Genomic DNA, 14,174 nt, shown 5'->3' on the forward strand with positions numbered 1-14,174 from the left:
AATTGTTTCACAACAGTGCAATTTAAATGTCTGCACAAATTCAAAGGACAACAGTAATAAACAAATATGTAACTTACTATCCATAATGTTTCCAAATATGCAAGAATGATTGTACTATTGCAGAATATTGTTGCATTACACAACTGTTGAATTTATTTTAGACATTTCAACTCATAAAACCTAAGTAAACTACGGTTATAACAGACTCAAAGGGGCCACTAACTATAGTTTGTTGTAACTGTAGATCGTTACAAGCATATACCTAGCATATATACAGCCAATGGACCAGACCAAAAAGCAGTTCGTTATATCCGTCAGTTTGTTATAAGCGGTTTGTTATAAACGTAGTTTTTCCATGTTTCACAAAAGACACAGTAAAATCCTAATGAGCAACCTGTGATGTAATAAGGAGAACACATGCCAAAGTTCAGCTCCCTCAGTCTGGCATTTTCAAAGATGTTTACAAAGCAAAAACTACATTTTGAGTGAATGAGATTATTCCACTATAATTTGAGCAGTGGCCATAAAAAGCTTTTTCAACACAACTCCCAAGTTGGAAATCAGATTCAGACCAGCGAGGAAATACATTTTGAAATTATATAGGAGCAAAGGTCAAAATTCAAACATAACACATACATGTGTTGGACCCCACTACTAACCTCAAATATACCAATATTACATGTAGACACAAGGGGCGAGTAATGGCCATATGCAGCTTTCAGTATGAAATTAAGGAAAATATTTCAAATATCACAAAATTGGAACATGTATCTCAAGTTCCACTACTAACAACACATGTACCAAATTTCATTCTACTTTTTAACAAAAGTGAGCGAGAAATGGCCATAAGCTCTTTCCACATGGCTGCCATATCCAAACCTCTTGAAAAAATTTATGTGACATCAGGTGAAAAGTAGTGTTCAAGAATGTTGCTCTTACATATAGTGCTGTGCATGCATGGTTGATTGAACTATTCCAGACTATTGTCAGTTTCACAGTATCATTTTAACACCCCACATTATCCTGATGCTGAGCCCACCAGTCCTTGTGTTGCCACTAGAGTGCCAGGCAGGGTAAGAACAAGTACCACCTGTCTTTTGGTGTACCGAGAACTGGGATCCAACCTTCCGCTCTATCCACCTGACCACATAGGTCACAAATTGAGGTGTCTGATTGGCATTCTAGAAGTTGGTGAGCAAGAAAACATACAACTTTATGGATAACAACTGGTTTATTGCACATAGCAACTGCTTGATAACAGTGTAGGAATCTACATCGAAACGTTGCTATATGCAATAAACCAGAAATTGTTATCCATAAAGTTGTACGTTTTCTTTGATGGGAACAAGTACCTGAAGTATGATGCATGCGGGATGAGGCACATGGCTTTGAACTACAACTCTGATGCTATAACTAAAGACACTAACAACAGAACAATATTTTACAGGTGATCATGATGTTTTATTTTTGTCAGTGAAGGCTAAAAACTACAGATATTCATTAATTGTGCAAAATAGCACAATGAATAGTATGAATCTCTACAAAGACATTATATCTCAAGAAATATCATTCTTGAAAAATGAAGTATATGCCTCAAAAAGATATTAATTCCTTTAAAAGGAATCTGATCTTTCAAGCATGAGCAATTAAAAAACATGATCAATGTTACAAAGGGAGACGATTCTAACCAAGGACTGATGAGCAAAAGTTGAGTATGATGAAATGCAATCAATGGATATAATCTCAGGTTAGAAAATGACCTGTAGTCGATGAACAGATGATTGTTTAGAAAGTTTTCGTCATGACATTTAACTTATTCACACTTTCTTTCAAGCTTCTCAAAATAATGAACAAATTCTAAACACATTTTCAGGCTGAAATAGTGAGTGTTGAGATTTGATGCCATCTTTTATGTGGATATTCTGAAGTCCGATATCTAATCTTCATTATCTGACTGTTGCCTCTGTTCATCCCTGCTTGGAGAGCCATCTTTATCTGGTGTTCTGGATTTAGAGCGAGAATACGAGCGTGATCTTGATCTCTTAGCTGGACTGGCTGATCTGCTCCTGTTGCTACGGGGGCTCCGGCTCCTGCTCCTGCTGCGACTAAGGCTCCTGCTCCTTGACCGGCTCCTTGATCGGCTTCGACGAGATCGAGAACGGCTGCGACTCCTGCTACGGCTTCTTGAGTAAGATCTGCAGCAGAAGAGATGATGGCATACTGATATTGTTTTTTATTTATTTGTATATTTGTTGTTTAGGCTTAAAAAAATCTAGGTTCTGAGGCACTGCTGCATCATCACCAAGTCTGCCGGATGTTTTTGAAAAAAATTTTTTTTTTAAATCCATATATTTTCTGCGTCACAAACACACAACCCCGGCAGTGAAATGCTACAATACTTAAAAACATCACGATCCAATATAGCATGCAGTTACTTCCCTATACATGTGCACTGCTTTACTGCGCACCTCATGTTATGGTCATGGCAGTAATAGGAGTTTGCATGCTTGTTTTGCCGTTTGCAAATTGGGTCAAGGAAAACCTGAAACTTACAATGTCAAAAAGAGGGTATAAATGTAATGACCAATCATTAGATTACACAATTACCTCCTTCTTTTGGGTCTGTCTTCAACAATATGGATCCTTCTTCCATTGATTTCTGTGTTGTCCAATTTGTCAATTGCTGCCTTCATATCTGAGTGGGTAGCAAACTCCACAATACTACAAAGAAACAATTCATAATATCAGGTAACGACAATCAAATAACACAAATTATGTTTTAACACTATGACACAATGACCTTCCCCTATCTTGCTTCGAAAAATGTATGGTAGCATATACCAGACAGGAATATTCAGTAATTGTTTTAGTAAGTACAGTTTATGAAATACAAAACATGTGAAGTGACTTTATTAGACCAAGATGCTATTTACATACCCTTCATTCTTATGCTTTTTGTGTGCATCTGCATAGGTGACCTCTCCAGCTTGACGCATGTAGTCCTTCAGGTCCTTTGTAACAGAGGGAAACACGGGTCACAAAATAAACTAACCTGTACCTAACAGTTACAGTAACTTACACATTTACATACACAACTACATACCTAGATATGATGGCAATGAGCAACAGAGTGAATGGTGTTTTATGCCATTGTCATTTCTACAGCAGTAGAACATAGACACACAAAACTTGTGGCTGACAGTGAGATCAATTTCACACTGGTTTGGGCAAATGTCACAAACTCAGCTAGGTCCAAGGCCAACCAGGCATAAGTCATTGTCATCAGCTATTGTGAACAGATCATAAGATCATTCTTCGCCTTTTAGGGCAAGCATTGGGTACAGTGACACCTACATCCATTTTCCTCAAATTCTCTTAGTTTTCTGTTTAGATATGTGACTCAAAGTTGGTGCAGAAAATACATCGGCCAGCAAAAGACTGTCCCAATGTATTGCACATAATTCTCTTGATTACCTACAAAATAATGTACATAATGATAACTTAAGGCCTTAGGCTTCACGAAAAGTGAAAAAGTTTCACACAACATGTTCACTGTCATAATATAACCACAACTATTCCACAGCCCTGATATCTACCTTCCAGCTGAGCATGATCTTCCTGTATTTCTATTCACAATTTATGACGTTTAATTAATTACAAGTGGCATATTCCTCTTTGGAACATTATTTGGAATTTTGCGGTATGAATTTCACAAAGAATCAAAAAGATGTAGGCTGATTTACCAAAGATTAAAACTTGAACTGAAAATGCTGATATTAGACCTTTAGTTATGTTTGGTTTCTCGTTATTTGACAAGCAATGTTTCAATTAAGTATCATGTAAAACAAGCCCATTAAGCATCCCCAAGTCTGGGGAGACATGATCTTTGTTAACACACATCTGAAAAGAAGACAAGCCCAGCATAACAAAACAAGATAAAAAAGATTCAGACATTTGTTTTGAAAGAGAAAACTCTTTGTTTGTTACCTGCTGCCCGAAAGCAATAGTCAAAGCTGGAATGGAACCCTATGAGGCTGGCACTCAACCTCAGAGGTCAAATGGACAGCACACGTCACAGGTCAGTCAATTGGCCATGATGACAACATCGAGGAAGCGGGACACGTCTAGGATTTGTTTTTCTATCGACATTACATCTGAGGAGGGCAGACTCTACATTTAAGGCCAATTCATCTACAGGAGTCATCATGACGTCTGGTCACAAAACGGTCAATTTCCCTTTTACAACTTTTAACTTCAGGACGTCTGAAGGTTTCCAAATGTTTCCCTTTCGGAAAAGTGATTTTTCATCTCTTGACAGGTATACACCTGATCAAGGGTGCTGCAGGGTCATCTTTCTGTCAGCCCTGAGAGTCCCTCGTCTGACTCCCATGCACGGACCAAGCACGTTCAACACTAGGTGCCCGTCATCACACCTAAGGACCCTCGGGTATGTGTGACCATGACCTCTAAGAATGACTTTTGCCCCCGTCTAGCCTCTCGTCATCTTTGCGGTCATCTTTGAGGGAAGGAAGATAAGAATTTAAAATGAAGAATTTGCCAAAGACTGTTTTCTACTCATATACTAAGCAGATGCTATTTGTGTGCTTATAAACAATTACTATTAGGATCTTTTTACCTCATTTGCTTGACCAAACCATACACATGAAGTCAAGGACACAAACTAGGAAAAAGAACCATTCTGCAACAGTTTCATTGAAGAGGTTGTGCTCAACCGGATTTTAAAATGTAATTTCAAAAGCATTTTAACGTTAATTTGTGTATAGTTGTACCATTACCATGATAACAAATTAAAAAAAGAGAAAAAGTTTAAATAAACAAATTAACACAAGGGTATTCACAAAATGGTATTGATTTGAAATGTTAGTACATTATTAGTCTAAATATCTGAAATGAAATCTACCATCTTTTACACATGGAATTACAACAGACAGTGCAGCCTACAAGTAACTCCTCTGATCTTTGATCAAGAAAGTCAATTCAGACTAAACCTTGTGACAAAGACAGTACCTTAGTGAATCATTTATCAACTTACTCTTCAGCTTTAATTCGGGTCAAACAAAAGAAACTTTACATCTTACATGATTCATAAAAACACCACTCATTTTTGAGACACCTAGTGAAAACATTTCCTCAGATGAAAATGAGACAGGAAAAGCGAAACTTCACAACTTTCAGTAAACACAGACCTGCCAGCTGACCCTTGAAGAAAGGTTTTCAATGATAAGACGAAATTCCGTCCTTGTTGGGGGTCCGTATCTGAAGCAAAACATTATAATTCTTAACAATCTTTACATAAAATTATACATAATTTCCAAGTTAATTTTTCTGAACATTGAGGTAATACAATTACATATTTATTGCTTACTCAAACTCACTAAATTTGTTTGTTTGTTGTTTAACGCCGCACTCTGCAATATTCCAGCTATATGACGGCGCCTCTGTAAATAATCAAGTCTGGACCTGACAATCCAGTGATTGACATCATGAGCATTGATCCACTCAATCACAACATGATGGCATGCATCAACCAAATCAGCGAGCCTGTCCATCCAAACCGTTAGTCGCCTCTTACGACAAGCACTGTCACCTTTTAAGGCCAGCATGGGTTGCTGAAGACCTATTATAGCCCAGATCTTCACGGGTTTCGAACTCACTAAAATCAGATGAGATCTTAGCTTCTGTTAAGCGAAGGCCTGAGGTATTCCCATAATGGGTCACATCAGAAATACCTTTCTTCTACCAATCAGAGCATTGCTTACCATATCGGGAAAGCGACAGTTGGAACATGTTTTCTAATCATGCAGCCTTGAAGAGGTTTACACAGGACATTATCTGAACGACAGTTAGGGGCTGTAAGACTGATTCCATCAAAGACATCGCTTCAATGAAAGTTCGAGAAGGCTGCTTTCTGATTAGCTAATGTTGACTTCTGGTTTGTCATTACATTGGTCAGCAAAAGTTTGCGAAAGGTCATTCTGACGCAATCTGAAATGGTATTGCCTCAGATCTTGTGTATCAGTAGTAAGCACCAAGATCTGATTTTAATCGCAAGTTTGTAAACTACAATATTTCTTCCCGTCAATTATCTCCACAAAACCAGAATCTTTACATACAATTTGTGCGAATCAATAAATATCAAGTAGAAGAAAACTCACTTGTCTCTTCCGCCGCCACCGCCACCACCACCACCACCTCCGCGACGTCTGGACGGATAGCCGCGATCTCGCCAATCATCACCGCCGCCACCACCTCTTGAGCCTCGGGCATGCTCAACAATTACTCTGAAACATTTCATTGTACACTTAAAAGCACTTACTTAGAAATATTACTCGCATGAATTGAGACGACTTTTGAGTCTTAGCTTGGGTTAACGTTTCTTTTAGCAATATTGCAGCAAAATCAAGGTATGAGACATTGTAAAATGTACTAATGCATAGAATGAAACTCAGATTTAAAGTGTGCTTGTATTTGCTTGCAACATCAGATCAACACACTATCCCTACCATCCACTGGTTTTGATGAATCCAAGCACCAGATCAGAAAAATTCAAACAAACCCAGAAAATATTTCTAACGCTAGCAACTGACTGATGTGGGTATAATGACGCCTAATAGAAATTCAACAGAGCAAAGGTGACATCACTAATCATAAAGCTGGCTGGTAGTATGACTACTCAGACATCAGATAGGGCAATTCTACAAAATTTGAGGGAAAAAATCTTCAATTTTGAAATGAGCAAAAGATAATCCTGTACCAAATGACCAAATGCAGGATTTAATTATATCTTAGCCTTTATCATTGTCAAAGCTGTTGCAACATTTTCCATGCTAAATGGTCTAACGAACATAAGGATTTGTACTAACCTTTCACCACAGAGTTCCTTTCCATTGAGCTCATACACAGCATCTTCAGCATCACGATAATCCTCAAATTCCTGAAATTAAACACACTAGTCAGCAATGAAACTAACAGGCCCACTAGTCCTTATAACATATAGCAAAACCCTAAAACAAAGTGCCAAATTCTACTAGTCCTTAGGATACCTTAACTATTGGGCAGTTTGGCAAGCACTATAGGACCAGTGCCAATTTCTAACGCTGCTTGTGAATTGATACACAAATTAATGCAGTTGTTTGTCAAGATTTGTTTTCAAACAAATCTTGTTATTGTCACTAAATATATATGCATATGTAATTCAATTTTCTAACCATGAAAAGTAGAATAAGGCATACATTGATGATACATAAAAATCTCTAGATTTTGTCAGGTAACAAATTTCATGAAGTCAGTAGCAACACATACAGACCATATTGAATACTCTGAATCGTGAATACACACTTAGAAAACACCAAATAGGATCATATTTCAATGTCATGCTAAATTAATTCAATCCCAAAGAAGAATATATCTGTAAAATATGTTACAAGTTTAAATCTAAATATCTCGAGCGGTATGTGTATAGGTATTAGGTAGAGTGAACACGACGAAGGACCCCTTTGTGGGTCTTATATAAAAGTCACAATATTACTAATGCAGCTTTACACAAAACATTATCCAGCAATAGAAACAAACATTAGTCTACTAGTCCTTATAATAACATTGAACAAATCCTAAAAAGGACAAATTTCTACCAGTCCTTTTGATACCTTACCTATTGGGCAGTTTGGCAAGGACTATAGTACTAGTGCCAATTTCTATTGCTGATTACGAAAGTATATCATTTACACACAATATATATCATTGCTTATTGTCACTTGGATGGCATTTCTATTTGTTTGCAGTTATGAATACATACCACAAAACCATATCCATTTTTCAGCATGAGGTCTCTCATTCGTCCATAGTTTCTGAAGAACCTCTCCAAATCCTTTTCTCGAACATGGTACGACAATCGCCCAACATACACCCTTGTTCCCATTTTTTCCTGGAATAAATACAAAATCTAAACAAACAGGATAAACATCAAGAATGTATCATTTCAGGATACCATTGAATTCCTTTTCAGGCTGGTGATTTTGCTTCTTTTAAGTCACACTACAAGAAACATCCTTTGCCACGAAGGTCCAAAGACAATCTAACAAAGTCACGGAGTCTGACAAAAAAAATCCATTTATTCTGTAGTTACCTTTTACAAGCATTAGTAGCTATGGATCTTTTCCAACCCAAATTCCCATTGGGACTTGGTGTTATGTACTTGGCCCGATTTACAAAGCATTTGCAGGGCTACGAACATGATGAACATCATAAAACCAACTGTAATTTTGTAACAAAATTACGACCAAAAATTGTTAAGCAATCAACACAGCAATCTAAGTGATAATGTTTTGTAAATTAAGATAAGAATTCATATAGTCTAGACCTATTGTAGTGACTTACAGCAAACAAAGTAAGATGTTGGGAGCATCTGCACCTTGTTACCTAATAGCAATTGACTCTTCTCGCTAGAACATTTCATGTGATATAACATTTTGAATAATTTCTTCACCTAACAATCTTCAAAATGTTCCCAGAATATTGAACCTTTCGGAGTTCATTTTCTAAAAGTAGTAAACAAACAACTTTTAACAACCTTAAAATGCTCCAACATATTCATAAATTCATATTCATAATTACAGATAGGTGCATGCATGTATACAAAGGTTTTCCTGGTGAAGCCTAGACATTACTTGGAACCTCCAACAATTTTCACTTCCATCACAAGAGAGTGATAATCTTATGATTGGATTAAGATAACCTCTCACATGGCGAATCTAATTTTGAACGCTTTGTGTCTGGTTACCCAGGTTTCTAAATCTGATTACTGATTGTATTACATCTCAGTCACAGTGATTCAAATGGTCAATAAAGAACATGTCCTAATAGGTTTTGTTTGTTCAAATATTGGATAACACTGCAGTCAGCAATATTCCAGCTATATCACGGAAGCCTGTCAAAAATTAGGGCTGGGTCAGTCAAACCTGCGATTGGTATCATGAGCCATGACCCATGTCCTTAAGTTACAATCACACAAAACCTTGTCATAGTTTGAATGCACATTTCACCTCTCATAACAACCATAGGTTAAAGGGGGGGACCTTTCTTAACCAACATCTAAATGTGACCGAATTGGTTTGATAAAATATAAAGGGCACAATTGTGAAAATAGAAGGAAAATAATACCCTTTCAACAGCTGCTTTTCTGATGGTGATTAATTAAAATATATCTTATTTCATTTCTTCTCAATATTTTAAGTAATTTTGCAAGAACCTGCATAGGCCCTTCCAATTCTTTCTGTCTAATAAGTCAAGCTGGGAAGAATGTATTTTGTCATTGTTTGCTGGCCTAATATGTATGTATTGTCCATGGAATTATATATTATATTTTTTGAAAATGATCAATTATTTATTTTATGCAGCTATGTACAAGAGTTGATTTGGCGGGTCAAAAGGGGTCTTACTCTCTTCTCAAAATATTGTTGGAGGGTAGTTAATACTAGTTATCAAGAGTAGGTACAGGCAAAGTTCATGTCTCCCACTCAGCTAATATTGTCTAATATATATTAAGGTCTACAACTAGTTTGTGATATTTCAGTTTGAAAGCATTTCCTTGCTTAGCAATTAGTGCAGTTTTATTATTCTTATGACATTCCCTCAAACTCAGGTTCAGTATGTGAAGATGCCACATTTCATCGAGAATGTTTTCATCAAATTTTCTTTTTTTTTAAATACAAAAGATAAGTCACATTTGAATGGGTGTCAATGTAGAGAAATTATACAATTTTAATGACACACACCTGTCGGAGTACACTGAAAATATATTGTTTGGGGTATTGCACATTGATTGATATAGGCCAATATGTGGTTATCCCAAACATGTTGGAAGAAATTCACCCCAGAGTAGTGCACTTTAAGGAGTGCATTTTTTTTCACTCCAATTAGCACCACATGGAGGATCAAACTCATATTACCAGCTTGAAGCTGAGCTTGGCTAATGACTTAATCTATTTAGCAAACATTTTATAAATGGACAATAGGTGCTGTAACAAATAATTAGTGTTTGTCTAACAAATGATCAGCACCCAATTGTTTTCCTTTAAGTACATGCATAGTTGCCTGTTTTTCTCTGCAAAACGAGAAACTTGAAAAACAAACGTCTGACTACTGTGACTAGTGTCCCGTGCCATTCTCACTTTGCGAAGTGACACCTATCAGAGGAACGAGACACTGGATACCTTAAGTTGTTTAACGCCACACTCAGCAATATTGCAGCTATGACGGCAGTCTGTAAATAATCAAATCTGGGCAACACAATGCAGTGATTGATATAATGAGCATCAATCAATTGGGATACAATGAGATGCATCAACCACCAGATATTGTTAATGACCTCTTAAAACAAACATTGGTTTGCTGAAGACATTCTAACCTGTATCTTTAAGGGTCAAACTGGATATCCTGACAATGGATATAATAAAGAGCTGCAGCCAGGTTGTCATGTTTTGGGTTTTTTTGTTCATTAGTGTATACACGACTTGCATGGGTGACTGGATGCAACTGTTCAACATTATAATATGTGCAGTAAAAATTACTAAAATAAAATACATCATCTCCTATTATGAAATTCAGGTAAAAGAACAGGTGAAAAACTGTTCTGTTCTGCTAGGCAGTGCATTAATTCAGAAACTTAGATTACCATGTGTATTTTCTCTTAAACTGAGCTGCAAATAGCTGTCAGTTGTACACAGTTTCTACCAATCTATCAGCAACTTAGTTTAAAAAATACCCAATATAATGTCAAAGAATTTTGATGCAATGATCAGAAGAATTGCATAACTTGAAAACTTATATTTCATCAGAAAATATTTATTCCAATACTTCCAAAATTCATGACATTTTTACGATACAATTCCCATGTTGATTTTAAGATTTTCGATAAATGAAATTTTAATTCAATCAATATTATTTATTAATCTATTGCATTACTGTCTAATATTATGCTGTAAGTAATATCAGGTCATCAACTTGACTTTTTACAAGAACCCAAATGATGACTGCCTTTATATTTAATTATTGGTCACCAAAAGGAAATTGGCGACCAAACTAGTAGCAACTTAAAGCCTGCCGTCGACATGTCATTTGGCAAAATGTATCTAACTGGTGTTAATGGCCTATCTTTAATATATACCTACCTTAACTTATAATTTCACTTCCAATCACATCAAAGTATCCTACACATCATATATTCACTTTCATCCACATGCGCACACTCTGACACATTCATATACACTCTTATTTACCTTAACATAGTCACGCTACGTAAGGTTACCATCATAACATAATTATACACTCTGTAATAATTCAACACCCTTCGCTTCATACCATTTGATACCTTCCCTCACTCCTATTGCAGCTTCATGTACATTGTGACTTAAACTTCAGGTACTATTAATGTTGTTAGTGTTTATCAATGGTAAGTGTCTTAATAAATCTTGTTAGGTGTGGCCAAGTTTAAGTCTGAGTATGGCATTAATGATATAAATGCATATATCCATTCTCTGTCGACTAAAGTTTGTTTCAATCCGTAAATAGGGTGGCTGGTGTAAATAATGGTAAGTTTGTGCGATCTTCCAATCTGTGTATGTGTGTGTGTGTGTGTGTGTGTGTGTGCGTGTATTTTGCACACACTCTACTAAGCTGTGTTGTTGGGTTAAAAAATGTGTACCATACTCAAGAAAATATAGTACATGTTATGAAAGTGACACTTAATGTTATTCTTTTACTTGTTTATTCATACACGAACATACAACAGCAACTGTCAAAAATGAAGTAATATTGATCAAAACACAAATGTCCTGATGGCCAAGGAAAATTCCGGATCCCTGGTTACAACAAAGGCAAACCTGGCGTTGTTTGCATGTTGATTAACGCCACACTCAGCAATATTCCTGCTACCAACGGTCTGTAAATAATCAAGCCTGGACCGGACAATCCAGTGATTTACATCATGAGCATCATCTATGCAGTGGGATACGATGACATGCATCATCCAAATCAGCAAACCTGACCACCCTATCCTGTTAGGTGCCTCTTACGACAATCATAGTCGTCTTTTATGGCAAGCATAGGTTGAAAAAGACCTTTTCTAACTCCAATCTTCACGGATAGTCCCCCAAATGCCCCATCACTGGTCTGAAGCCCAGTTTGTGGGGTCGCTGATGTGAACTGGCATCTGGTGATTATGCAGGCTAATGGAAGCTGTACCAGAGAGACGACAGAGTATTGGTGCCCTTTAAGGAACAGAAAGGGGAAGCTAACCCTAACATTTGCCCTAAGGATCGCAAAGATTGGCAAGTTTGATTGGCAAGTGGTGCCCAACCCTAGGATTGTGAAAGGGTGTTTGATCGAAAAGGGTATCCAACATCTAAGGGTTGAGTTGGCACTCCAGATCTGTGAAGCGAGAGCCACAAACTGCAGTCAGAGTCAATATTGCGCTACAGAAGTTGTATCTGGTAAACTGCAATGTTGCCATTCGCCCAATAAGCAGTTTATCGGCGAGACGGCTGGTGGTTTCTGTTTTCAAGCTGCCTTCTTGGCGAAGTTTACGATGATGCACGATGCATAAACGTCGAAATCGTATGTGAAACGACTATGGATCATTCAACATGATAAACATAACACATCGTCCCTAATGTGCTAACAACTTTTCGGGGGAAAAAATTAACAAGTATTCACTAAAATAATTGCATATTTCGCAACTTTCATCAGAATTATTCAAAACAATGCAATTGCACGGCTTTCCTTCTAATATAATATGAACATGAAGTTTGAAATAGGAATACTGTTCAAAATATCCACTTACGCACCCACAGTTCTTTCCAGCAAACAAAATGTCTACTTTCACGTAAAACTAGTACCGCTGTTGAACTGCGCCGGCGCCTTTGCGCGTTTAGTCAAGGAGCCAAACGCCAGAAAACCAACCAAGCCGAAATCTCGGCAGTCAGAAACCCAGTCTATTGTCACGTGACAATAAGGTTTGATTACCCACTAAGCTTTGCGCAATTCTTTATACTAGAGTTTGTTACATGATACGCATTCACAATTGCTACCATGCGCGTTTTCATTCAAAAATACACAAGCTATTAGCAGAGAACCGACACCGATCGGTATATAGACTATTCAAATATAATTCCTACCTTTAGGTGAGTTTCATGTCCTGTTAATCTGCGATGCTTTTGCTTTCCAAAGGAAGAAATATTTATCACACTTAGAAAATATATACGTAATCACCAAGTAATGTAAATTTACTCAACTCAAATGATGAAAATACTATTAAGTCAGAAACTATCTTTATCAAACACATTTTCTATAAGATTTCTAAACGTTGTTAATTAAGTATTGCATAAATACGTCTGCTAGCTGTCTATATTTTCATTTGACTGAGTAAGATAACTTTATTATAAAAGCCAGAAGTTAACAGAAGGGACTAATATAAATGAATAGATTAATTTCTTCGAGTAATAAGGACAGTATAATTAGGCCATCGGGTAAATATAGACCATCGAGTAAATAATAATAAGTAATTTAAACAAGTTCGTGTGGGTCAAACCCCCCAAAACTAAATTAATGCATCTACATATGATTATTTCGTACAACACCGGGATAATAAATAGAGGATACACGTGTATTTGTCTTTTCTTGTCAAATAACATGTTTGTCTGACATCTTCGTGAAAGGCGCATCTTCGAAGTTGATATTTTCATCAGTTGCGCAGTCGTTTTTTAGGAATTTTACAGTAGTTATAAGTGAACCTAGAATTTCGCGTGAGCACCATGTCCACTGAGGGGCTCATTCAGACAATCTGTGTCAGCCTGGTTATACTCCATGTCAGACTAACTGTCAGTATCTAAAAAATATTATTTTTTAAAGAAACAAATAACTCCATTAAAATTGAAAGCGAGCCCCAGTGAGGTAGGAATTTCAGAACCCGAGGACAATCTAGACTTGCTTCCTTTAGGGCTTTTGGATTACAGAAAAGGCTGGGCAGAAGGGACAAAAATATGGTTCAGGGAGTGTACGTGAGCCAGACTAACGTCATGGTCAACTTTCCATGTCACGACATGAGATAAAGAAGAAAAAGACAAATGTTCCATTTATTATGTATTTCACTGCGCATG

The 14,174-nt window shown here is 36.9% G+C and overlaps 1 protein-coding gene across 2 annotated transcripts; it reads right to left on the reverse strand.

The window, feature by feature from the left end:
* Positions 1 to 1,439: 1,439 nt before the first annotated feature.
* Positions 1,440 to 13,008, reverse strand: LOC124137068 (serine/arginine-rich splicing factor 6-like). 2 transcript variants are annotated; one of them, XM_046503206.2, is made up of 8 exons: positions 12,864 to 13,008; positions 7,817 to 7,945; positions 6,885 to 6,955; positions 6,177 to 6,302; positions 5,208 to 5,277; positions 2,938 to 3,011; positions 2,608 to 2,721; positions 1,440 to 2,195 (listed from the first exon to the last, which is right to left on the reverse strand). In XM_046503206.2, the coding sequence occupies exons 2-8, from the start codon at positions 7,937 to 7,939 to the stop codon at positions 1,937 to 1,939; spliced, it is 837 nt and encodes a 278-aa protein (XP_046359162.1). In that variant the 5' UTR covers positions 7,940 to 7,945; positions 12,864 to 13,008; the 3' UTR covers positions 1,440 to 1,936. The 2 variants fall into 2 exon arrangements, with proteins under 2 accessions (XP_046359162.1, XP_046359163.1); XM_046503207.2 differs by having other exon boundaries at positions 12,860 to 13,005.
* Positions 13,009 to 14,174: the final 1,166 nt, after the last annotated feature.

This window comes from Haliotis rufescens, unplaced genomic scaffold, assembly GCF_023055435.1.
Source record: "Haliotis rufescens isolate VD_foot unplaced genomic scaffold, xgHalRufe1.0.p SCAF_3, whole genome shotgun sequence".
Lineage (NCBI taxonomy): Eukaryota > Metazoa > Mollusca > Gastropoda > Lepetellida > Haliotidae > Haliotis > Haliotis rufescens.

What these genes read in the sequence shown, in the direction of transcription:
- LOC124137068 (XM_046503206.2), bottom strand. Translation starts at nt 7,939, where the DNA reads ATGGGAACAAGGGTGTATGTTGGGCGATTGTCGTACCATGTTCGAGAA. An exon ending in AAAATGGATATGGTTTTGTG is followed by an intron (nt 6,956 to 7,816) that starts GTATGTATTCAT and finishes GTTTAATTTCAG; the next exon opens with GAATTTGAGGATTATCGTGA. An exon ending in GACAGACCCAAAAGAAGGAG is followed by an intron (nt 2,196 to 2,607) that starts GTAATTGTGTAA and finishes CTTCTGCTGCAG; the next exon opens with ATCTTACTCAAGAAGCCGTA.